At 35.3% G+C, this 26,851-nt stretch overlaps 1 protein-coding gene across 6 annotated transcripts in view; it reads left to right on the top strand.

The window, feature by feature from the left end:
• The window catches only part of MTMR2 (myotubularin related protein 2), a 118,170-nt gene that overhangs the window by 78,918 nt on the left and 12,401 nt on the right, over positions 1-26,851 (top strand). For all 6 annotated transcript variants that reach the window (XM_001367423.5, XM_007494988.3, XM_007494986.3 and 3 more), the window contains 8 exons: positions 5,479-5,554; positions 7,889-7,983; positions 8,108-8,218; positions 11,901-12,002; positions 13,371-13,454; positions 16,053-16,202; positions 16,585-16,773; positions 22,195-22,380. In XM_001367423.5, the coding sequence (XP_001367460.2) occupies positions 5,479-5,554; positions 7,889-7,983; positions 8,108-8,218; positions 11,901-12,002; positions 13,371-13,454; positions 16,053-16,202; positions 16,585-16,773; positions 22,195-22,380 (993 nt within the window). The remainder of the gene's footprint in view (positions 1-5,478; positions 5,555-7,888; positions 7,984-8,107; positions 8,219-11,900; positions 12,003-13,370; positions 13,455-16,052; positions 16,203-16,584; positions 16,774-22,194; positions 22,381-26,851) is intronic.

The following is a 26,851-nucleotide window of genomic DNA, read 5'->3' on the forward strand; positions in this document are numbered from 1 at the left end:
GCAGGACATAGCAGGTCAAGCCAGGAAAAGCAAGTAGTTTAGTTTAGCTAGAATATAGAGTGGTAAAAGGGGGGGGGGTGTCATATAAAGTAACTCTAGAAAGATAGGTTGAATTCAGATTGTGGATGGCTTTAAGTGTCAGATTGGGAATTTGTATTTTATCTTAGAGGAAGTAGAGGGACATTAAAGATTTTTGAGTAAATGAATTGACATGGCCAGATCTCTGGTTCAAGTTTATTTTGCCAGTTCTGTAGGGGGTGTATTAGAGAAGAAAGCACCTGGAGACAGGCAAACCCAAGGGCTTTTTTAATAATCTAGTGTAGTGATAGCATGTATAGAAGGAGTTGGGGACAGAAATAAGAGATGTTAAGATTGAATCAACATACTTGACAACTATTTGGTTATATACCTATAACATCCTCCTACTAGTCTTTTTTTTTAGACCTTTAGTGAAGAGAAATCCAGTATTTCCTGAGGCTACCTATCCACTCTAAGAGGACTCTTATTTTTAGCAAATGTTTCCTAATATTGAATGGATAACTGCCTCACTAGTTTTTCCTATTATTTATAATTTTGTCCATTGAGTCCAAGCAGAACAAGTATAGTTAGTCCTCCTTCTATCTATAATCCCTCTTATCATGTCCTTCTTAGTCTTCTTCAGTTTAAACACCTTCAACTAGTACTTCTGTGGTTTTGAAAATCTTCACCATTTGGTTGCCATTTTCATTTCTCTTTAGTTTGTAAATATCCTAAATTTAGTTTGTAAATATTCCTAAAATATGATAATCTGAATTGATCACATGCTCCAGTTGTGCCACAATCAGGACATATCACAATAAGACTATCTCTTCATTCTGGACTGGGTTCATCATAAAGAACTTACTAGATATTATCAGCTTTTTTTTCATTCCAGAATTATATTGACTAAGTTGAAATCTCTTAAACTTTCAGATTTTTTTTATACAAACTGTTATTTGCCTATATTTTGCCTATCCTGAACTAGTCCAGTTAATTTTTTTGAATCCAAATGTAGAATTTCACATAAAGCCTTTCAGTGGACTATGTTGATGGACTATATTGATCTCATTGCTCAAATGTGTAGAGATATTTTTGGACCCTGATTTTATTATCTACCTGTTCCTCTCAATTTCATGTCACTAGCCCCATAGCTTAATACTGACTGACTTCAGTCTAGCAGAGAAGAAGGAAAAAATTCAGATATCATAGAATAATAAAATTTTTAGGCTAGAAGGGACCTGAAATATCATTTATTCTAATCCTTTCATTTTACAGAAAAAGAAAAATGAGGTCTGGGGAAGTCAAGTGACTTGTCTAAAGTGACACAGCAATAAAGTAACTGAACTGGAACTAGAACTCAGATCTCTTATGAATACATATTAAGGCCACAAGAGTTCAGTACTATTTCTGTTACTTCACACACCCTTGAGAGGAAAACCATTAACACAAATGATGAGCACAGTAAAAATGAGTAGACATTTCTCTTGAATGCTGCATATTGGGGTTGGATAGTGTAAAGGTTAAAATTAATGTTTGGACTATGATTGTATGAAATTATGTGGGTGGCAGTATTTATTATATTTTGAGTCAGAAATTTATTTACAAATATTTACAAATAGTGAGGAAACAATAAAGAAGAGAAATGTGAGGGGGATAGAGAGGTTATCCATCCTATCAACCTAAACCTTTTTCTCCAGGTCTGCTTAATCTAGGCAGAGATTAATTAGTTCTCAATCAGGAAGACTGGTAGTAAGTAACCATATGGCCTCCTTCAAGATGGAAACTAGTCTCTCTAGAAGCTAGGAAAGGGGTCAGCCTTTTATTCACCCAATGAAGTAGTCCAAGAGTCAGAGTCCAAGTAGAAGCTGAGCTTTGAGCCCATGATCAAAACCTTAGTCTCCAGTGAAGCTCCCTTGAAGACTATCTAATACTATCTCCACAAGACGATCTCTTCAGACTATCTTCTCAAAGATGATATGTTCTGAAGGAGTTTGGGGCTTGCTTTTTATGGTGACTTCTTGTCCACTCCTTCTTCAAAGGGGCCAATCACAGTTTCCAAATTGTCTAGCACTGCCCCAGTGTCTGTAGGATCGACTTCTCACCTTCTGAAGGTTAAGTTCTCATCAAAAAGATTCACAGATTCCTGGCTGATTGAATTTCTAAGGGTATGAGTTCTCAAAGTACCTTTCCAGCTTCTCACCTAGTACTAAGTAGGGTGTTTAATCTTTTGCTGATTCAATTCAAAAATAGATAAAGGGGAGTTAATTTGGACTTCAGTCTACTGAGATACTAAGTAGGGATACTTAAGTTTGTGTTAACTCAGGATAGACAATAGAGTAAAGAATTCTCTTTCACAATAGGTAGAGTGGGACAAAATTTTGGAAGACATTGAAAGATATTAGGATTTCAATTTGTTAGACAATAGGGACTCATGATCAAGACTTCAAAGAGGATATCATCTATTCCAATGTTTTCGTTTTTGCAGAGGAAATTCAGATCTATAAAGGTAAAGTGATTTAACCTAAAGTCAATAAGATGAAAATAGAGTTTTCATTTGCATTTAAAGCCCTTCATAATATGGCTCCAGGCTATATTTCTAAGCTGGTTACTTATAGTCTCACTCAGTTCCAGCTGAACTCTCTTTTTTCTTATTGTTCCTTAGGTTCCTCTTTATATAATGTTTCCATGACTTTACAAAGTCTTTCTTACATACCTGGAATGCTTTTTCTTCTCACCTTCTCTTCTCTGCTTCACCTCTTGGATTCTCCAGATCCTTTCAGGATTCAGCTTAAGAGCCATACCTTTCAAAATTTTTTTTCTTGATTCCTCTCTATCCCCCTTCTTTTTCTAATTTTTATAAGAAACAAAAAATTACAATTTTATTAATAAATGAAACAGAAAAAGTCATTGGCAAAATACTACAATCATTTGCTTTTTTAGATTTTTTAAAACTACATGATTATAATATTTTGCAAAAGACCGTTTTTGTTTCTTTATTTATTATTTATTATTTATTTAAGAACGGTCCTTCTGTGCCGATGCTTTTTAAAAAAAGACAAATGATTGTAGTATTTTTTTTTACAAAAATTAATTCTATTTATAAAAACAATTCTATTGTTTTCCAAATGTTGAGCAAATGTTGTTTTCCATTCCCTGATATGAATTGGATTTGGTCTCTATAATGCTTCAAGGGATGTAGTTGCCATGATTTTTCAGTATTCCAAGCTAGAATTATAACGAAAGGAACATTTTCTGTGTTCTTTTGCCTCAATAGACTTTCATATTCCTTACTGTGTCTTTCACAGATAAAACTTTAAACTTTTATGCTGAAATATTCTAGCACTTCTGATTCCAAAATACAGATGTCATTCATTTCAAGCTATATTTATATTAAAATGAGCAATGTTGAAATTCTTTTGCTATTTTTTCAATAGCTATTGCTAGAAAAAAGTATTCATGAATTTCTGAACTTTACTCATAAAGCTTTCCTAGGAATATTTGTAAAAGTTATAAAAATAACCTTTTTAGAGGTAAGTGCCATAGTAATGATGATTGTTGCCATACTGGGCTAGTTCACATGAAAATGTGCCTCTTTGTTATGAGCAAAAGAAGATGTGTAAAAGGAGATTTGGTATAAATACCTTCACCCCACCCCCACCCCCCACCCCCAACACACACACTCTAAAAAACAAAACAAAACAAAACACCCTTACCTTCTTAGAATTGAGACTAAGTATTGGTTCCAAGGCAGAAGAGAGTGATTGGAGTTAAGTGACTTGCCCAGGGTCACACAGTTAGGAAGTATCTTAAAGCCACATTTAAATACAAGACCTCCCATCTCCAGGCATGGCACTCTATCTACTATGCTACTAGCTGCCCCTTAAATGCCTTCTTAAAAGGCATTTATAAGAGTAAGCTTATGCATCAGAGTTGCTATTAATAGACCTAATTTAGAGTTCATAGTTTAGCATCTTGGCAGCATAGTATGGTAGAATTCAGTTTAACAGTCAAATACTCTTGAATATTCCCTTTTCTGGCATATATTAAGGCTAAATAATGTAAAGAACAAGAATTTGGCTTATATCATAATTATTAACTTACTATTTTATTCTTCCTCCCAATCTCCTCCTGAATTTACTTTCTACCAAAGAAATAATTTTCATTGTTATGCATATCATCTCTGATTCTTCTCTTTTCTTTGCCTTTTCATATTTTTTTAGTAATAATAATAGTTATTGAAATTTACGTAGCACTTTAAGACTTGCAGAGCACTTTATAGATTATCTTGTTTCACAACACCATCTGGGGTAGATAATATAGGCATTTAAAAATTTAATATAAGTATTGATATTTCCATTTAATAATGAGAAAACTGAGAATCATAGAATCTGTGACTTACCCATCCCTGGGTCATGTGGCTTATAAATAAATGCCTGGCACTATTCAAATTCAGTTCTTCCTGACTTCAATTCTATCCCTTTATCCATTATACAATATTACTCTTATTATCGAATCAGGGCCAGGTCTTACTATTTCTCCCCTGATAATTGTGCTTATATCTTTCTTTCTGTCCTTAAGGTAGGACTCTTATAACAAACCTATTTTTTAGACTTTTTTATGCTTACAAATATATATGAACACAATGATTAATTAATTGAATATACATTAAAAAATTAGAAATCCAACAAATACATCAAAAAATAAATAAAATAATCAAAAAAGAAATACCAAAAATCAGAGCAGAATTACATAAACTAGAAACAAAAAATTATGGAAATAATAAAGTTAAAAGCTATTTTTTTAAAAGAGAGAAATTGATGTGCTTTTAGATAATCTGATTAAAAAAGAAGAGAGCAGAAAATCAAATTAACAAAATATCAGATGAAAAAAGGTGAAATAACAACAAAACCAAAAAATTAAAAGAATTATGAAGACCAATATATGTTATAGAGAGTTATTTGTTAACAAAACTTAAAGCACAAAAGAAAAAAGAGGAATGTCTTCAAAAATTAAAATACCCAAACTAGTAGAAGACCAAATAAAAATCTTAAATAAATCCCATCTTAGAGTATGGAATAGAACCAGCTATAAAGGAACTGCCCAAGGACAGCAGGGAATAAACAAAGAAAAGCTTCTAGTCCTTATAGATTGACAGGATCTATCAAACTTTTAAATATTCTGGGGACAACTAGGTGGCTCAGTGGATTGAGAACAAGGCCTAGAGATGGGAGGTCCTAGGTTCAAATCTGGCCTCAGATACTTCTAGTTGTATTACCCTGGGCAAGTCATTTACCCCCATTGCCTAGCTCTTACCACTCTTCTGTCTTAGAACCAATACTCAGTATTGATCCTAAGATGGAAGGTAAGGGTTTAAAAAACAAACAACAAAAAAACCAACAACTTTTAAATATTCTGAACATATACGTTTCTTGTCCCTTCCCCCTCCCCCTTTTTTTCTAGGTCCTGAGGGAGACTAACAAATTAGCAGAAATGGAAGAACCACCTTTGCTTCCAGGAGAAAATATCAAGGATATGGGTATGTGAAGATGGCTTCTATATATTTATATTTTCTATCTATATTCTATATATATTTATATATATATTTTTTTTTCTTTTTGATTGACTAAATATACAGTGCTTTAAGTTTTACAAAGAATTTTATATTTATACATATAATCTCATTTAAAACCTCAGAACACAGAGAGTGACTCGATTATCACAAAAAATACCTCTTGTCTCTCTATAGAATTAACCAAGTGCAATCTTCCCTGATTATTAATATGTCCTATGAGCCTATATTTAGGCCTTTCCATATTTTTCATATTAAAACTATTAGAAAATATATAAACTAGGTTATACTTCTTTCCGCCCTCTGGTTTGCTTTGCTTTCTTTGAAGGTAACCAGAATTTCTGACATGATTGAGATCTGAAGGGCCATTGCTGAAATCCTGACCAAAATGATGGGTTCTATGTTTGAACTAAGGTACTGAATGTTGAGGTTACTTAGATACTATAAAAGCACTAGATTGTCACTATCTATTAATACTTTTCTTTATATTCTTCCTTTGTTTTTTTTTCCCTCAGAAAATGACATTAGTTAATTTATTTAGAAGAAAACATTCTCTCCATTTTTAAGCTAGTAGCTTTAATCCTTCTATACTTAACTGTTTTCCTTCTATACTTAAAGAGCATTCAGTTTATATTTCAAAATGGAAAGTGAGATTTAAATCACTCTTCTTATTAAATCACCTAATACTTAAATCACCTAATACTTTTATTTTATTTATTTTATCTATTCTGGGTAAGTGTGTGAAATAGCTTTGGTTAAATTTACCAGAGAAAAAAACAAATTTTTATTATCCTTCAGTTGAAGTAGAAGCACATGTGATGATCATAAAAAATTATTAAAAGGCTAATTCTGTTTGTATCTGAGAAGAAAAGCTTATGAATATACATGTAATATTGGGAAGAAAAGAAAATAGGAAAGAATGGTAGGAAGTATGGATTTCTTTAAAAAGAAACTAGTATATAACTATATATATAATATATACACATTATATATATCAGATTTGCAGATGACACAATTGAGATCTAAAAAGATGCCAAAAACCTGGAATTATAGGCTAAACTAAAAGGATCAAATCTGTAAGAAATAAATTAAATCACATACGAGTTTTCAATAGTAATTCATATAAAAGAGACAGATTTTTAAAAAATCTTTTTTTCATCGTTCCTGAATCCACAATTCCTTTAAAATTACCAGTATTTTGTTTAAGACTCACATAGGTGAATTCTTTCATTCCATTAAGGCTAAGTAACTTGAGCACCAGGAGGCTAGTGAAGTACTCATTTTTACTTGTCTGCAGTCTGCCTTCTCTGCTATCCATTTTTGTTCAATGGTCATTCTAATTTGGAAAAACACAAGTAAAATAGTAAATTGTAAATTCGTCATATGCTTACAGTGTGAGGTAGTAACCAAAATAATATAAAGGATACTGATAATTTGAAGGCTATGATTCCTTTCTGCTGGCACTAATTGGATAATTTTAAAAACTTACCATGATTGCCATTTATTATCTGGTAAACCTTCTGGTGAAAAGCCTCTTGATGTTTAGTCAGCGTTGTACTTGATGACATAGGCACAGATAGTTGTCAGGTATTACTGGATTGGTAGGAACCTGAGATGAACTTTTGGATCTTGGTTTCCCTTAGTATTGCTTTTGAGAACATAAGCCTTCACCCCAAGATTAGGCATTGGAGTACTTAGTGTTACTTTTAAAAAATACAACTGAATTCTACAAAATGTTTTCAGAGAAATTTCATAGACCTGTCTTAATTGAGACTTAAAAGTCTGGGAACCTTTTTTATTTTACCAAAGAGAAAATAGGGACTCAGAGGATTTTGTGACTTGATCAGGGTTTTATATCAAATAAATTGCAAAGTTAAGGCCAGAAGACTTAAGAGGAGACATAATATTTATCTTCAGATATTTGAAGGACTCCTACATGTAATAAAGATGAGACTTAATTTCGTTTATTAACTTGTTTAGTAATTAGGCTCAATAAATAGAAGTAAGATTTTAGTTCATTATAAAAATAATACTCTAATAATTAGACCTGCTCAACAAATGAATGACCTACCTTCTTTAACATTGATATAGTTTGTTAGTGTTGTTTTGGAAGAGACTGAATAAATTGCTAGGCACTTATGGATTCCTAAGACCCCTTGACTGCTAAGAAAGATTCTGAAAGGCCTTTGAGTTTTCAGAACAACAAATTTATTCCCTTTAAGTTATATCAATGCTAACAACTGATAATGAATTTTTAAACATGCTATGTAATCATAATCTGTGAATTCTTTTCCTTTTCAGCCAAAGATGTTACTTATATATGCCCATTCACTGGGGCTGTACGAGGAACTTTGACTGTTACAAATTATCGGTTGTATTTCAAAAGCATGGAAAGGGTAAGGTTTAATAGAATCCTTATGTTCCTAATGCTTCTAATTAAGATTATTTTGATTTGCAGTGAATATAATTTTTTTTCTCAGCTTTAGTGAATAACAATTTTTTCCCCCTTTTACTCCTCAGGATCCTCCATTTGTTTTAGATGCTTCACTTGGTGTGATCAGTAGAGTAGAAAAAATTGGTGGTGCTTCCAGTCGAGGTGAAAACTCTTATGGATTAGAAACTGTGTGCAAGGCAAGTTTATTTATCTTTGTGAATGAATTTATTTTGACTTAAAATTTTTTTCATAAAAGGGATATTTTTAAAAATTTTCCCAGAAAATGATGATGTACATCTTAGAAATAAAGCCATATAATAATATTAACTTCATGAATAGTGTACATAAAATTTGATAAGTAGTAGCTTACATGCATTTAAACTTAGCTAATTTGATATTTATGGAGTATCTATAGTGTGCATAATATAATATTCATGGAACTGTGCACATAACCATGATTTAGTAAACAACGAAGCATACTCCTCCAAAATCAGAAAGGTGAAGAATATTTTGATATTTTTATTTTAATAATTCACATTATTTTGTATAGAAAATTTTTTTTTACTGTTTTTTTCTGCTTAAATTTAGAAGTTTTTAATTATGTTGGTAAAAATGAAAAAGTTCTCATTCTTTATCTTTTCTGTACCATAAATAGTGGTAGAAAAATAAGGTGTAATTCTTTAATTGAGTTGTTGCTATGCCAATATCCAATGGTACTTATAAAATAAACTAAAATTTAGAAGAATTTTTCACATTTGAACCATTTACCCTCATAGAGTCTGTATTTTTTGCCCTTCATTGTTCCATTCATTTGAAGTTGTCTGACTCCTTTCCCTCCAGTCTCACCACTTCTGTATATTTATTTGGAGGGATGCCCTGCCAGTGTATAGAAGAGAGACTTTCTTTCTGGTGCTTACCTTAGTAATCTTTTTTTTTTTAACCCTTACCTTCCATCTTAGAATCAATACTGTATATTGGTTCCAAGGTAGAAGAACAGTAAAGGTTAGGCAATGGGGGTTAAGTGACTTGCCCAGGGTTGCACCAGCTAGGCAGTATCCAAGGCCAGGTTTGAATCTAAGACCTCCAGTCTCTAGGTCTCCCTCTCAGTCCACTGAGCCACCCAGATGTCCCCCTTAGTAATTTTTTTGAGAAATTTTTTGAAGTTGCCATTAAAAACATACTCCTGAGAGTCTGATAGTTTTTTATAATTTCCCAGTGAATTGCTCTTTTGTTTTGTTACATGTCAAGTAGAACTTTTTGACTCCTTAGTAGTCTTTATTTGGTCTAAAATGAGCCTATTTTGAATAATCTAAAGTTTGAAAGAGTAAAGTGGACAAATACTGCCTCATTCCTTATTTTTCAAAATGTTTTCCACTATCATCTCAACAACCATCATAATTAGTTCGTTAAGGAAATGATTCTAGATTTCTTGTTGTTTTTTAAAATAAATATACTTAAAAAAAACCCCAAACATTAGAATAGACCCATGTTTATATCTGGAGTTATCCTAGATTCTTCTTTCTTCCAAACCCTCCGACTCCACAAAAAACTATTGTATCTTTTCCTTCTGCCCCACATAACCATCCTAATTTAATGCCTCATCACTTCTCATTTATGATATTCTAAAAGCCTACATATATTGGATTCCCTGCTTTTGGTTCTTCCCCTCTTCATTCTGTCCTCCAAACATTTTTTAATATCTGGCCATGTTCCCTACTCAAGAGTCTCTATTGCTTCTACAATAAAATATCAACCTCTCATTTTGGTATCTAAGCATCCCTCCATCCTCCCAAGTCTGGATCCAATCTAATTTTTAATTTTTGTTTGGTATTTTTAATATTCTAACCAATAGACTGATCATCGTTGATCTTGATATTCCAACTCCTTATTGCCATCTTTTACCTGCCTTGGCCTACCCCAATGTGGCTTCCCAGAATTCTTGTCTTTTTTGTTGTTTTTTTTTTGGCTCTATTAGAGAATGAGGGAAGAAACAAGCATTTTATTACATGCCTATTATATATTGGATACTGTGCTAAGCAGTTTACAAATATTATTTTATTTGATCTTCACAACAACTCTGTAAGATAATTATTATCTCTGTTTTATAGTTGAAGAAACTGGGGCAGACAAATTTATGTGACTTGCCCAGGGTGACACAGTTAGTGTCTGAGACTCCAGGCTCAGTGCTTTACTGTGCCATCAGCTCAGGTGCTCTCCTTTCACCATCCTTCTCTGATTTCCCTGGATTATTAATGATCTCTCTCTTCAAATCTGTTTTTACTTTTCTATGTATGTGTATACATTTACTCATCTGTGAACATAAGTAAATAATTTGTTGAAGCTTCCTTGGACAGCATTAAAGAGGTCTCACTGGGATTCCTAGAGTTCTTTAAATTCTCAGAAGGCAAAGTTGCGGTCACTTTTATGTTTAATGATTTTTGTGTTAGCATGAGTTTCTATTTCAGATCTAATTTATGACACAATCCAGTTGTATTTTAATCGCTGTATATACACTTTATTATATGTTGAACCTTCTTTGTATAATTAATCATTATACAGAAGTAGCATGGTAGTGATTAGAGCACTAGATTTCAAACCTGGAAGAAATGAAGTCAGAATCTACCTGGAACACTTAGCAGTCTGGGGCCCGGCCTAGTCATTTAACTTTTTTCAGATGGTTTGTACTTATTTGTATAATAAGGATAACACCTACCTTATAGAGTTTTTCTGAAGAGCAAGTGACTTGATATATATAAAGAATTATATGAATGTTAACTGTGATTTTTCTGAATTAAAGAGTTGGTGTCAATCTATTCATGGAGGAGGTTCCTCACTGAGAGCTCGAATACTGATGACATCATAGGTCTAGTTCTCCTCAAGTCTTCCAAACCCTGTATAGTTCTATAAAATAAGGCAACTTTGGACACTCTGGTTCTGAAATTATTAGATGTTAATTAGATGGAAACATATTGAAAACTTGACTATAAATTAAGGCTTTGACTTGAGCCAAAAAAAAAAAAAACCCCAAAACTTTTTTGAGAATAGTAGTTTGAGTTTGTCCTGAATCTTTGGGCCTAGCCTGACCTTATCCTTGATCTCACCTTTGTTCTACAATTAACATTGCCATCTGCAGTTGAAAAACTTAAAACTATTTTTAACACTAGGTGGCTATAGAATAAAGTTGTAAGAATTAAAATTATGAGAGTGGCATTAAATTAATAGTTTATTAGAATCACTTCAGTAGGTAAAGAGTAAAATAGTCTAATCTAACTACCATGTGGGTGCTCTCAGCCGCTTTCTTGGCCCATCACCCAAGATAGAGAGTGAACTTCCTTTTTCATGCGTTTTATCCTCATTCTCACTTCTGGGTCAAATTCAGAGTCATGTCTGGATCAAGTTCGTAGACCATACTCCTGTAACCTATGCTAGATGACATAGGTGACACAAACTCACACAGACCTATGTAGACTCAAGCGATCTAATTTACCCATGGTTTTCCTCACACAGTCTTGGCTTTGGGGTCAAATGGTTGGCAGGAGATGAGGTCAAGTGTGTGATCCCAGAAGAGTAAATTACCTTTCACAGAACAAAGCTATGCGTGGAATTGATGAAATAAAGACCAATGAACAGCAGTAATTTCCCCTGGTCCATTGGGAAAATGTCAGTGAAAAGAAGATACAGTGAAAATGAGTGTCAAATAGGAGTTAATAGGCAAGAGAAATTGAAAGAATTAATTGTAGAAGAGAATCATATACCTCCTTAGAGGTATAATGGGGGGAAAAAACCACATGATTTTGATTTTGATACATTTAGGATACTAGACTAGACTTGGGTTATAAAGCTTTGGTTGACTGATTTAATTCCTAAATCTTTTTTTAGGATATTCGTAATCTACGGTTTGCTCATAAACCAGAGGGACGAACAAGAAGGTCCATATTTGAGAATCTAATGAAATATGCATTTCCTGTGTCCAATAACTTGGTAAGATGTTTCTTCTGTGATAGACATTGATATAATAATTACTTTAAAGATTTTTACTTTCTTGGGTTTTACTAGCACCAATCACAAATAGCTTTGTAAAAAGACTTTTTATCGCTCAGCTATAGCTTTTTTCAAAGTTACTAACAATTTCTTGATTGCTGATTCTGATGGAATTTTCTCAGATCTCATCTTTCTCGACCTCTATAGAATTTGATATTGTTGATCCCTCTCTCTTTCTGAGACCTTTCTCTCCTGGGTTGTTTTATCTTCTGGTTCTCCTACTACTTTTTTGGCTATTCTGCCTGAAAAGCATTTGCATTATCAATGCCCCTTCCTTCTAACCTTAGGCAACTACCAAAGCTCTGTTCTGGGTCCTTTTCTCTTTCTATATCCTCTTTCAGAGATTCTATCACTTACCATGGGTTCATCACTATACAAATGACTTCCAAAAGCCCTGAATCCAGCCCTGAATTCTTTCGTAAGTTTTAGCCAAATACATCAAATGCCATTTGATATCTTCAGCTCTGCCCTGTAGGCATCTTAGAATTTTAGAAACAGCATATCCAAAACAGAACCAGTATTCACCCAAACCTATTCCTTTCTTCCCTAGTTTTATTAAGGATACCCTGATATTTTAGGTTCTCACCCTTGAAATAGCCAGTCTAATGAGCAGTGCTCTAAAATTTAGCTGGACTAGTCTCCAGCCCCTTTCCAAGTCTTGACTTGAAGCTTTTCTAGCTGGTTAGGGTTCATACAGTCTTGTGTTTGATAGGCAAACCATTCCCATATCCAGTGTCCTGGTAGAAGATGTGATATCAGGGTGGAACTTGAGGGGAAATTTTCTTTTCTGAGGAAAAAAAAATAGAAAAACCTTTCTCTTCAGACTGTTTTTGAGATGAAAAGTAATGTGTATCTTACATAAAGTTTTAAGGTAGAACTTATTCCACTAAAATGTTTGGTTGGAACATAACACCTAAGTTTGTATGTTGTAAAAATGAGAAGCTAATATCTACTCTCATACTTTCTGGTAGAATGTTTATATTAAATGTATAATCTACCTAAACAAATTTTTGATATTTCTGCCATGTTGTAATCAAATTTGAAAAAATGCCTTTTAGCATATTTTATTATTTAAAAGAACAAAGACAAAACAAAACCTTTCACAAACCATTTTTCTCTCTAGATCAGCAAAAGGTTACTGAAATAAGACATATTCCTAAGTTATTTTGGTTATGTTCATGTATTTCTGATTGGATGATTAGAGAGTCATGATAAAATGGAACAATGGTTTGTTGTACGTACAGTTAAGTTGTAACAGGATAAATGGTAAATTTTTATAAACAATTTTGTGCAATTATTCTTTCATAGCCTCTCTTTGCATTTGAATACAAAGAGGTATTTTCAGAAAATGGATGGAAGCTATATGACCCTCTGTTGGAATATCGAAGGCAGGTAAGCTCTTCTTTCCTTTGAATTTGATTAGTAGAGTAAAAGCTCTTTATTTGTTTAATTGCATTAAACATTTATAAACATAAAAATTTAATTGCATTAAAAATCTTTTGTGAATCTTTGTTTACCTAAGCATAGTTTTAAAACAAATCTAGTTCTTTCATGAATGTTGAATAGTTTTTAGGTTAAAAGAAGTGAAGCTAACCTTGATATTTGGTATTGCTCATGCAGATTATTTTGATTCTATGCTTTAAATTCTGAAAAATAGTTAGAAAGTTTTAGATCCACATAATGGGTAGGGAAAATGACACATAAAATAAAAAGTAATATTGTGGTATGTGTGTGTGAAGATTATCATGCCTGAATTAGTTAATCACTCCAGAATGGCCTTCCCTTTTCTTTGGCACCAGTTCTCTAGAGTCATAAGTTCCTAGAGTTAAAAGGAAACTCAGAGGTCTTCTCCTCCAACTCTTTACAATATTCCCTAAAAGTAGTCATCCATTCAAGAGGAAGACCAGCCTTGCTGGAGAGCTTCACTACCTACTAGGATAATAACTGTTTTATTGCAAGAATGATGTAGTAGATAAAAGGTTTAGTCTTGCAGTCAGGAAGACCTGAGTATGAATTGTTCCCCTTGCTTAACTTTCCTGAGCCTCAGATGACCAGGTTTCATTCACCAGATTTTGCCACCATGGTTTAACCCCCTTCTCCTTCCTTCCTCTGTCATGCCCCTCTTTCCCCATTGGTGAGTTTTTCCTGGAATTTCCATTTTGAAGTAGGATCCAGACTAGCTATTCCTCATTCTCAGAACTTTGATATGTCCCCTCACAGGTACTTCCCTCCTTTATTTCCTTTTAGCTTTCACACTGGACTTTTTCTTTCAGCATTTCATTGCTGCCCAGGTTGAATCCCCTAAATTTGGCTACTGTGTCCTGTCAGGGCTTTAGGGATAATCCTGAGGTGTTGAGGGCTGGGGGGGTGGTAGGGGAAATGTCTTTCAGTTGATATACTTTCATGATCTCCCACCAGTCTTCCTTTCATGATTATTGGTTGTTATCAATTAGTTTAGCAAACTTAATTTGTTTTTAGCAAGAAGTATTTTACTAAGATGATTTACTGAGACCAGTTGGCACAAAACTTCCTCTCGTAAGCCTTTGACATATTCTTCCACCAGTACATACAGAATCAAGGAAAATGTGGCCTCAGGCTTAGAGAGCACATGATTGAAAAAAGGGGGGTGGGGTGTAACTTACAGTCCCTGTTTCTGGAAGTCCTCCACCCTCTAGGAGGTGCTGGTAAAGTTCCCCTTAGGCATGGTACAGTTTTTTGCTAAGTCCTTTGTAGAATTCTGAAGCCACCTTTTTACTTAGTGTATAGAGTAGTGATCAAACCTTTTAGAGACAGAGGGCCCAAACTACACCCCTCACACTGCATGTGAACCCCCTGCTTTAGCCCAGACAGGAAAGGGAGGAAGCACTCCCTTTGGGCTGCTGGGCAGAGGGGTGGGTGATGGGAGAAATGTCCTCAAGTGTGCATGGAGAGGGGGAGGGGAGCTGCTCCCTCCAGCACACGTGTCATAGGTTCACCAGTACAGGTTCTTAGCTTCTGGTGCAAAGTGCTGATAGCTGTTGCTCTTCTGTCCAGAAGATGTTTCTAGCATGCTGAGGACAGTTTCTGATTCTTCAGTTCTCTTAAGTTAAAAGGCTCTCTTACTCTGGATTTTTCTCTCCCCAAAGTGATTCATTTTCAGAGCTGGCTAGATTGGTTCTCTTTTCTCCATTACCAGACCTTTGAATAGCAGGTTCTATTAGGTTGCCAGTTTTATACTATTATCACAGGGTGCAAGCCAGTCTCCTCAACCAATGCCAATGAATTTCCTGTCACACCTAGCTGAAATGCTTTTGATTTAATCAATAGAATTGTTCTCACTTGCTAAGGATATCAGGGCTAAGTGGAGTGGAGTTATCAATTCATCCTACCCTCATCCTTATACCTGAATACTCTCTTGGAACTCCTGATAAGCCACTTGAGAAATACTAGTTTAGATGTGCCATAGGTTCACCAACACAGTCCTAAATGCTGTGAGTAAAAAAAAAATAAACAAAAATAAAACTTAAAAACAATCCTTACACTAAAGGAATGAGGACAAAGTCTTTCATCTACTTTGGGAAAATAAGAACTATATAATAAATAAGATTTCATAAGCAATCAATAAATCAGAATAATATGTTAATTTGTAAGCTCCTTGAAGATGGAAATAGACATTATTCTTTTGTTTTTTTTTATTCCCCAGGAGTACCTAGCACATAGTATGCACTGAGTAGACATTGCTTTGTTTGTTGAATGAATGGTTGTATAATTCATTACCAAGATCAATGAAAAGATATCATAGATTCTTAAGTTAGACTAAAACCTAAAAGACTAAATTGGAATAGGCATGCTATCATCTCAATAGCTGAGAAATTATCCCATGAAGATAAGAAGGGCTGCCTTGAATATAAATAGTAACTGGCTCAGGATTGGTCTTCATGCTTCTCTTTTGTTTCCTTTGAAACATTGGGTTAGGAAGTAACTTAACTAGTTATTTTATTTAAAATGTAGGGGATTCCCAATGAAAGTTGGAGAATTACAAAGATTAATGAACGTTATGAGCTGTGTGATACATATCCGTCTCTTCTGGTGGTGCCAGCAAATATTCCAGATGAGGAACTGAAAAGAGTAGCATCTTTCAGATCAAGGGGCCGGATCCCAGTAAGTAAATTGAGTATAATATTCACAGGATCTGAAGCTTTACAGAACCTTCACAAGGCATTCAGAAAAAGGAAGTCTAAGAGGAGGACTGTCTCGTTTATATATTTGTATTGTATCTTATTTTATCTTTTCAAGTGATAATACTTTCTTTGTACACTGCAGTGCAGCTATGAGTCTCATAATTTAGTACTGTTTTAACTTATTTTCTTCTTGTCAGGTTTTGCCTAGGAAAAGATATATGAAACATCTGCACTCATGTTTCCACAGCTAGAGTTTGGCTTTGGGTAGAAAGTTGAGACTCAGAGTATGGTATTTTACAGGAAAAAGGGAAATAGAGTTATATGTAAAGAATTTGTTCCTCATTTTTTAATACTCATTAAAGGTTTTATCATGGATTCATCCTGAAAGCCAAGCAACAATCACACGATGTAGCCAGCCCATGGTTGGAGTGAGTGGAAAGAGAAGCAAAGAAGATGAAAAATATCTTCAAGCTATCATGGATTCTAATGCTCAGTCCCATAAAATCTTCATTTTTGATGCACGACCAAGTGTTAATGCTGTTGCTAATAAGGTGAGATTCTCTTTTTCTCTTTTAGTTAAACTATAATAGCTATTTAATGAATTAACAGTGGTTCAAACATGTAATTTTAAAAGATTTAAGATGAGGCATTACAGAGTAAGAGGTGTTCCATGCTGTGTAGTCTTTCTTTTTTTTTTACTAAATTTGAAATTCAGGTTGAATTCTCATTCATATTTGCAGAATTACATGTTTCACATTACCTATATGTATGAAATTTTAATATAGATATTAGTACCAGAAGAGCCACCCTTAGGCCATTTCCTTAGGAATAAATTTTTGGGTCTTAGAAGTCACTGAAATCAATGATGAATTACTTATAAAAGTTTCAGCTCAGGAAAAGGGATTCCTTGAATGTGCCCTGGGAGTCCCCCCCCCCTTTTCCTTTTTTTGTCTTATTTGTGATATTTGAATATTTACTGCATTGCAGAGAAAGAGTTTTTGAGTTTGTCATTAAGCATTCCATTTAGCTAAGAGTTAAAAATCAATAGAGCAGCTTTGGTAAAGGTTTTCAAGTTCAAGTGCTCCAAGGGTAAATTCAAGCTGTCTGTGAGTGCCCCCCATTACCTGAGAGAGCTGAGGGAGGAAGTGCTTCTTTGGGCAGCTGGACAGAGGGGTGGACCATGCAAAAAATATCCTCGGGCCCTGGGAAGAGGAGGAAAGGAGCAGCTCCTCCATGCCTGGAGTGGCATACATGCCAGCACTTTGCCAACACTGCAATAGAGCTTCCCCTTCAACTGACATGCCATGGAACTTTACTTGGAATCCATGATGCTGGGCTTTGAGTCTGTCAGAGTAACACAGTAAGAATAAGTAATCCTGTTCTTTGGTGCTTTCTCTTTAGCTTTTTCAGCTATTAATAGGGTATGGAAAAGTTGGCACAGGGCTGAAGACAGACATGTGCCAATTTTCAAAAGAAGGGAGTGAATTCTTCAAACAGGCCAGTGTGCCTGGCAACATTCTAGAAAATATATATATTTTTTTTAAACCTTCCTCTCCTCCCTCCCCTCCCCCCCATTACCTTCCACCTTGGAATCAATACTTGGTATCAGTTCCAAGGCAGGAGAGTGGTAAGGGCTAGGCAATGAGGGTTAAGTGACTTGCCCAGAGTCACACAGCTAGGAAGTATCTGAGGTAATAATCCCATCCCTAGGCCTGGCTCTCAATCCACTCAGTTAACCAGCTGCCCCCTAGAATATATTTTTAAAGAGATGGTTTATAAGCCTGTTGAAGGAAAGTGGTGATGACTAAGAGCAGCATCGGTTAATCAAGAATACTTATTTTTGTATTATCATTACTTTTTTGTAAAGGGTTGCTAGACTGACAGCTAAGTAGTATAAGTAAACAGACCATGGCCTTGAGGTCAGGGAGACCTGAGTCCAAAACTTTCCTCAGACACTTCTTAGCTCTGTTACCACCCTAGGCAATTCATTTAACCTTCATTACCTAACTTTCCTCAGCTGAAAAATGGAGATGATAACAGTACTTACTTCATGAAGTCTCTCTCTATATATATATACACATGGGTTAAAAAAAATAGATTCTACACCTAAAATATGGAAAAGGCATATCCAGAATTTCAACTTTTCTGATTTACATCCACACTGAACCTACTCAGTCCCAGCTCCTCTGGAAGTTTATTTCATTGAAATCAAATTTCATATGAAATCATACAAATCACTTTTTGTTTAGAGCATTGCGAACACTGGAGCAATGACCTCACCCTTCATCATTGGACTCTAAACTCTATGACCACATTAAAGAAATCTTAAAATGTCCAGATAACTTAAAACCAGAAGGCATAGTGGAAATAGAATCTCCAGGTCACCTCATGAAAGAAACCCTAAAATGAAAACTCTCAGGAATATCATACAAAAATTCATAGTTTTTAGGCCAAGAAAATACTGCAAACTGCCAGGAAGAAAGATTTCAAATACTGAAGAACCGCAGTCAGAAGAACTTGGGAAACAGTCTTTCAGAGGCAAGAATGCATTACCCAACAAAATGAATGTAATGGTATGGGGGGGAAATGGACCTTTAATGAAATTAGAAGACTTCAAAGCATTTTTGATGAATAGACAAGGGATTAAGTTGTGGTATATAAATGCAATAGAATATTATTATACTGAGCTCTTATCAGCATAATGACCAACCAGGATTCCAAAGGACTAATAAGGAACCATGCTATTACCTATCTCCTGAAAAAGAAGTGAAGGACACAGAATGCAGAATGAGATTAAACATATTTTTAATATGGCCAGTATGGAAATTTGTTTTGATTGATACATATTTGTAGTAGATTTTTCTTGTGTTCTTGGTTGGGGGAGGTAGGATGGGGAGGGAAATGTTAGAAGATAATCTTGGTTAATTAAAACAAATAAAAATAATTTTAAAAATTAAAAAGAGAAGAAAAAAAACTTGGGAAGGAGAGAAAACCCAAGAGAAAGAGTGAAGATTGCGGAGGGCTTAAGAAGTAAAAAAGGCTGAAGAAAATCCTCTCGTATTTCATTGAAGAAATTGATAACCTCAGCAACTATAATTTCAGTTTTGAAGCCAGATTGTAAGGGATTAGAGAGAGTGAGTAAAGTAGAAGAAAGAAGAGGAGACAGTGAAGGAAGGAAGGAAGGAAGGAAGGGAGAAAGGAAAAGGAAGAGGAAGGAGAAAGTTGCGGCTACTATATGTCAGGAACTATTCTCAGTGCTTAGAGATTTTACCTCATTTAATCCTTACAACAATCCTGGGAGGGTAGGTACTATTATTATCATCCCTGTTTTATAGGAAATGAAAGTAGACAAAGTAAACTGACTCAAGAACATGAAGTTGGATTTCAACTCAGTTTTTCCTGACTCCAGGCTCAGCCCTCTTATCCACTGGGTCACCTAATTGGAAGAGAGATTTGCCAGAAAATGTCTTTAGAAGATAAAGGATCTATTGAAATTTTTGTTGTTTTTTTAAAAGATGAAAATCAATAAATTAGAGAGAGAGAGAGAGAGAGAGAGAGAGAGAGAGAGAGAGAGAGTGAGAGAGTGTGAGAGAGTGTGAGAGTGTGTTTATGTTTGTGTTTAGACAGATAAAACAACAGGCAGACAGGCAGACAAAGGGCAAACTCCCAGCAGTAAAAGGAAGCAATGGAATCAAAACAGAAGTTAAAGGGTCAGCTTTGGCAGGAAGGACCTCACTTCTTACTCAGAGGATAGAACAAGGAAGGAGCAGATGGGAATGATGTAGATTAGTTTTGAGATGTGTAGTAGGGAAGAAGAGAGAGCAGAATGGAAAGCTTCTTTCTAGTAAAGTAGATATTAGTCACTTTTGTATGTATGTAGACATGATTAAATGATCAAGAGAGGACCTTAGGAGGGGGAAACAGCATATTTGAATGCCCAGGCATAATCAGGCAAGTATTATGCAGATGTTAGCAGATATATTTGTGTGTATGTTTTTGAACTGGAGAGTAAAGAAGAATAAGGGTTGTCAAAAGGATTGGGTAATTTAAGGAAATAAAAACTAGATCTTTGAAAGATAGATTAGCTCTTCAAATTACTGAAGTGTATAGGAGGTGGACAAGGAAGTGAGGAATTAATTCTCTTCTGGGAGAGACAAATCAAAATATAATGGGACAAAACTAAGAAAAAAAATTGGACATGTTACTAAAGAAATTGATGTTTTCTAGTTATAGAATAGGTTTCCAAAGGGCAGTGGATTTATCATCTCTCTGTACCCTGAATCACTCTAAATAGATGAGGCAAAGCATGAAAGTGGGTATGTAATTGCATGTTTTAGCACTTCTTAGACAATGATGCCTTATGAATTGTTTGGTCATTTTTATATCTCTTGGTTTTCTAGGATCTTTTGCACAATTATAAATTATGGTAAAGTATAGCTGTTTGGAACTAGATCATTTCTCTTTGGTTGATAAACAGATATTCATAGTCATGGCTGCTTTATCTTAAAAGAAACTGAGTACAAAACATATCCTGGTCTATTGATGTTAGTAGGGAACTTTCAATTGACTTTTCTCTGTGTATGAAAAAGTTGAATGTAAATCATTTGGTCCCTTAGTTTAATACGAATGTAGTAGCCTGTTATAATATTTTCTGATGTGATTCTGATAGTGATTTCAGGGACATTGTTTCATAGGTGTTATTTCTGTTCAAACAATTTTAATTTAAAGTATTAAGTTGTTAAAAAAATATTTTGTGTCATTACTTTCAAATTTGTTCTAGTTAGTCAAACTTGAGTAATTTTCCAAGCTGTTCTGGCAGTCTGTCTTACTTTATTTTTCTTGGTCCTTCTCTCAATTTGTAAAGAACTTTTATAAATTAAAATTTGAGAAAGCAGTAATAAGCACAAAACTTTTTGTAACATTAAAATGAGGTAAAAGAGATTCCAGAAAGGTGCTTCGTCCTATCATTTTTCTTTTCTCTTGTTTTCCTCCTCTCCTTCCTGTGGCTAGTGAACATACCAGTTTGGCTTGAATGGAAGGTCCATGTGTCAGACTAGTTGGAGTAAAAGAAGGTAGGTGGGGGCCAGATCATGAAAGGCCTTGAATTCTAGGCTAAAGAATCCGGCTTTATGCAATAAGGCATTGGGGAGCTGCTGAAGATTTTTGTATAGGAGAATGACAAAGTAGTGCTTTAGGAAGATTAATTTTGTGGTAATGGATAAGATGGATTGAAAAAAATTATAAGGCTATTGGATTAGTTCAGACATGAGGTAATAAGGGCATGAACTAGAGTTATAGCAGTGGATGTGGAAAGGAAGAATTGATAGTACATGGCAACTGTTCATAGGGAATAAGGGAGATGAAAGAATAAATGGTAACATCAAGATTTGGAGCCTGGAAGAGTAGTGGTATTGTTAACAGAAATTTGGAAGCCAGGAGAAAAAAATGGCAAGTTTGTATTATGATGAGTTTGACTGCCAGTGTGATGTCTGGTTGGGAATGTCCAACAGGGAACTAGAAATGTAGGATGAAAGATTGAGGAATAGGTCAAGGTTGGAGACATAAATTTGAAAATCATTTGCATAGATGGAATAAGTAAAGCCAAGAGGAATGAATAAAATCTGAGGAAAAGTGTAGAGGGAAGATTAATAAAGCTAGAACTTGGACAATCACCAAATTTAGGAGTTGGAAAAAGGAATAGGAGCCATTGAAAAAGATGAAGAAGAATTCAGAGAGATAAGAGAAGAACTAGAATATCATATAAATCAAGAAAGGGGAGTTTCAAAAAAGAGGAAGGATGGTCAACAGGTTAAACATTTTTGAGACCTTTCAGAGGAGGAAGAGGACTGAACTTTTCTCACCTGGTCATCTTGGTGATGAACAACCTTGTCCTTCCTACTAATTGCTATTCACAATGTTTTATCAGTGATTATGTTCACTCATGATTTCCTGTGATGTCATTTTTTTTCCAGGCTAAGGGTGGTGGTTATGAAAGTGAAGATGCATATCAGAATGCAGAACTAGTTTTTTTGGATATCCACAACATTCATGTCATGAGAGAATCATTGCGAAAACTAAAAGAGATTGTATACCCAAACATTGAGGAAACTCATTGGTTATCTAACTTGGAATCTACTCATTGGCTAGAACATATTAAGGTAGGTCTATGTTTTTATGCCTCTGGGCTAGTACTATTATCAAAAGAAAACTTTAGCAGATATATTTATCTTGTTCTTATGCAATTTGTCCCAGATTTATTGTGATTCTTAAATAAGTAGTTAGGTAGTACAGGGAAAAACTGGACTTGGGTCTGGAAGACCAAAGTTGGAATCATGCCTCAGATTTCAGTAGCTGTGTTACCTTGGGCAAATCACTTAACCTTTCTCAGCCTCAGTTTCCTCATCTATATAATGGATATAACAACATCTGAGTTGTTGTGAGTATCAAATGATCAAAGGTAATATGATTTGCAAACATTAACTGTTATGTAAATATTCTTATTGTTATTATTTTTATACTAAAGGTCAAAGAGAATTTGGCCTTGAAAGACTAATTTGAATTTCCAATGTTTAGGTGAAGTAGGTCTATTTTTTATACTTTTTCATGTTGTTCCCTCTTTGAATACCCTTTCTTCATTCCCCTGACTATCCACATCATACTCTTTTTTTTTTTTTCAAAATTTTGCTTAAGTGCTACTTCACCAGTACTGTCCCCTATTTTCCTAGCTCATATTGATCATCCTTTCCTTTAAAAAGTTCTTATTGTTCATACGTTGTTTTTTTTTTTGCACTTTTATAGTGCCTCATATTATCTTACATATTTGTCTTAGTATTAGCTAGAATATCAGCTTGTCTTTGGACTGGGCTTATAACTAATATATCATTAAGAGCTCCCTTACTGTCTAGTAGAGAGCTGTGAAGATGTCAGAATGATATTGAATACCTTATAGGCAAGTCAGGTAAAGGGAAGGCAGCATGGTTCAGATAGTTGGTTCTGAAGTTCAATGGATCAGGGTCGAAATTCTGCCACTATGCCACCTGTGTGACCTGGGAAAAGTTAGTTAATCAGGAACCTGTTTTCTCCTCTGCAAAATGAGAATCCTGGAATAATGGTCTCTGCAGTCTCTTCCAGATCTAAAGCTCATGTTCTTATCATCCTATAAGTATGAGTTCACATATGTTAACTAACTAAGCTTCCTTTGGTTGGATCTCAGGTGCAAATGGCCAATAATCATATATCAAAGCAACTTAGACTACTTCAACTCAATTGTTTCTGAATACTCATAATGAGAACCATAAAAACTCACTGTTCGAAGGAATCCCAGAGGCCCTCTGGCCCAAGCACTACCAGAACAAGAATCCGCTCTACTGCATACTGTAATCATGAAAATGTGGGTTTCAAGACTGTGAATTGCCAAAACTGTAAAGATAATTTTTAGTGTCTTGATTTAAATAAAAAATAAGTGGTCGCCATGGGAAAAATTCCCAAATATGAAAATACCCAAGTCAGTTGGGCTTTATGGAGATTTTAATTAATACAAATGAAGGAATTAAGGAAAGGGAGAGAGAGAGAATAAGAGAAAATAGTATGAAGGGCCTAGGCCTGAGCCTTAAGAGAGACTAGTCAGTCTTTAATCACTCATCACAAGATCGTCCTAAAGCAAAACTCCAGGCCTTCACTGAAATCCTCTGCTGAGTTCAGAGACCCAGCTCCTCCAAACTAGCCCCAAAACTCCAACTACCAAAAAAACTCCACCTCGAGCTCCTTCCTTTTAAAGAAAATTTTCTCTTGTGTCACCTCCCCTAAATTTTCACATCTACCAATCACAGTAGACATTTCCCCCAGGACTGTCCATTCTTAAATTCACATCTTCTTTTGTTATCACCTTCTCTGATTAGATTATATCTTCTGAGTATTTCACATCTCTTTGCTAAGCTTGCCCTTTGTAAGTTGCTTGCCCTTTTAGTGATTAATTTAACCTTTATAGGTACTTTGCACCCTTTTGTATTAGATCTAAAAATAGACCTAGCTTAAGGTTCTAGCTTTACTATAAGTATGAGTTAGGGACTTTTTCATTGTTCCATCAGGAGTTTACAACTTGATCTTCACCTAAGGCACTGTCTGAGCAGGGTGGAGTAATTTTAAAGTTCTCAATACATTCCTGACCAAGTACCTATATTGTTACAATAGGGGAATAGCTTAACCAAATCTTCTGAGGTATAGTCTGAGAAATTTTAAGATTCACAATACCAGACAAGTGGTTATCCAGTATGTTTTAGGATCTCTTGGCAGGAGAATCCACTATCCTTTGAGGTACTCCATTCCATTTTTTTATGGATCTAATTAGGAATTTTCCTCTCATATTAAAGTTAAATCTATCACTTTGCAACTTTTCTCTATTGATTCCGCTTTCTAGTTCCAAACAGTAAAAATCAAATTCCTCCAACGTATAAACTGCCAGAAAGAAGCTGTTGTGGTCTCCCTAAATTTTCTTTTCCAGGCTAAATGTCTCTTTCCTTCAGATCAGAAAGATGCTATTCTGGCATCACATGCTGGTCTCTTAGGCTAACCTTTTTCTACTGGCAGGGGATTAGAGAAATGACATTCAGTCTCATGCAGGTCCCCTAGTTTTGTCTGCTTTCCACTTTCAGGGTAATTTTCCTATCTACAAGGGACAAACAGACACTATTCCTTTCTGTTTCCTTTACCTGTCTGCGGGCCTGACTTGCCTGTAGAGATAGGAAAGAAATGCCATTCTCACAAACTCTCCTCACTAGTCTCCTTGCTTAACCTGCCTGATACCCTAAGAAGACACCATTCTGAGGATGAACCCTTAGAGATGTTAACTTTCCTGAACTCATTTGGCAATGACCAACAAACTTCGACTTAGTCATACCCTCCCCATCCTTGTGAATTCTAAACCTCTGACTGTCATTATTTAAACTATTCTCCATCTTCCCCTTTTCCATCCCTTTCAACCCAGTCACCCAGTGTTATACTCCAAAGGCTACCCCCTCCCCCCCGCCTCCCGCCTTCCACTGTGCTCTCACATGCTCCATACATAAAAATTTGCTTTCAAGGTAAATCTTGGGCTTTTTCCCTCCTTTCATCTTCCGGCCCAGGGAGACCTGGCTCTGTCCTGATCACATGGCCTTCTGGCCATTCTTTCCAGCACGGATGCATTCTTATTCATTACTCCATCCTCTTCTCAAATCTCTTACCCTGTTCCTGTGACCAAGACTGCTTTGCCAAGGTTCAGCCCTGGCTCACTCTCACCTTTGCTCTTTCTCACATGTTTCCTAATAAAACTAGAAAAAATCATGAAACTGCAGACTAGATCCATCACAAATTTGTTGTGTAATCTCAACTGGGTTTCACCAGAGCAAGGTAATCCTTTTATATCTCCCTAATCCACTCTCTGACCCACTCACTAAGTGGCTTTTACCTGCAAACCTTTTCATTCCTCATCAAACCTTCTATGTTTCCTTTTCCCCCACTCTCTCAGCTGGGAATCTTGCCCCATGTTTCACTGGAAAAATTTGAGGCCATTCACCAATAGCTTCCACTTTTACCTACCTCATTTTACATCTTCCATATGGTTTCTGCTGCTATCTCTGCCTTTATTTGTCTCACATCATGAGCTAGCCCTTCTCTTTTCCAAGGCAAACACCTCTACACACACAAGCAACTCCATTCCGTCCCGTGTTTAGCAGATTATTGTCTGTATCCTAATTCTCTCTTACTTATCTCCAAATTGTCTTTATCTCTTGGCCACTTCCCCATTGCCTACAAATGTGTCCATGTCTTCTTATCCTCATAAAAACCCATACTCGTTCCAACTATCCCCACTAGCTATCACTCAATTTTTTCCTCTCTTTTGTGGCTAAACTCCTTGAGAAGGCCATCTATAGTAGGTGCTTCTCTTCCTTTTGCTCTTAGTCTCTTTACTGTCTACTGTTAGCTTCTAGTCTCATCACTGAACTAAAATGACTCTTTCCAAAGTACTAATGATCTCTTAATTGTCAATTCTAATGGCATTTTTCTCAATCCTCATCCTTGATCTCTCTTCAGCCTTTGACACTTTTGATCACTCTCTTCCTCTTGATATTTCATTCCATTCTAAGTTTTTGTGACATTTCTATCCTGAATCATTTCCTCCTTATCTGACCATTCCTTTTCAATCTCCTTTGATGGATATTCATTGAGGTCATGCCTTCTAACCCTGGGCTTATGAGGCTATGTCTTGGGCCCTCTTCTTCCTTTATAGTATTTCATTTGGAGATCTTATCCAATCCCATGGATTCTATTATTTCCAGGCTGGTATTTCTCAAATCTACTTATTCTGGACCAGTTTCTCTTGACCTTCAGTCTTATATCTCAAACTGCCTGTTGGACACATCTCAAAGTAGATGTCCTTAGTCTTCTTACATTCAGCATGTCCAAAACTGAACTTATTTTCTTTCTCCCCAAATTGTCCCCTTTCCAAACTTCCCTGTTTTTGTCATGGGCCCCTCTATCCTCCCAGTACCCAGGCTTGCCACCTAGTGGTCATCCTGGACCACTCCCTCTCTTTCAATCTTCTTTATCCAGTCGATTGCCAAATTCTGTTAATTTTTCCTTAGTTATCAT

The sequence above is a fragment of the Monodelphis domestica genome, chromosome 4, assembly GCF_027887165.1.
Source record: "Monodelphis domestica isolate mMonDom1 chromosome 4, mMonDom1.pri, whole genome shotgun sequence".
Lineage (NCBI taxonomy): Eukaryota > Metazoa > Chordata > Mammalia > Didelphimorphia > Didelphidae > Monodelphis > Monodelphis domestica.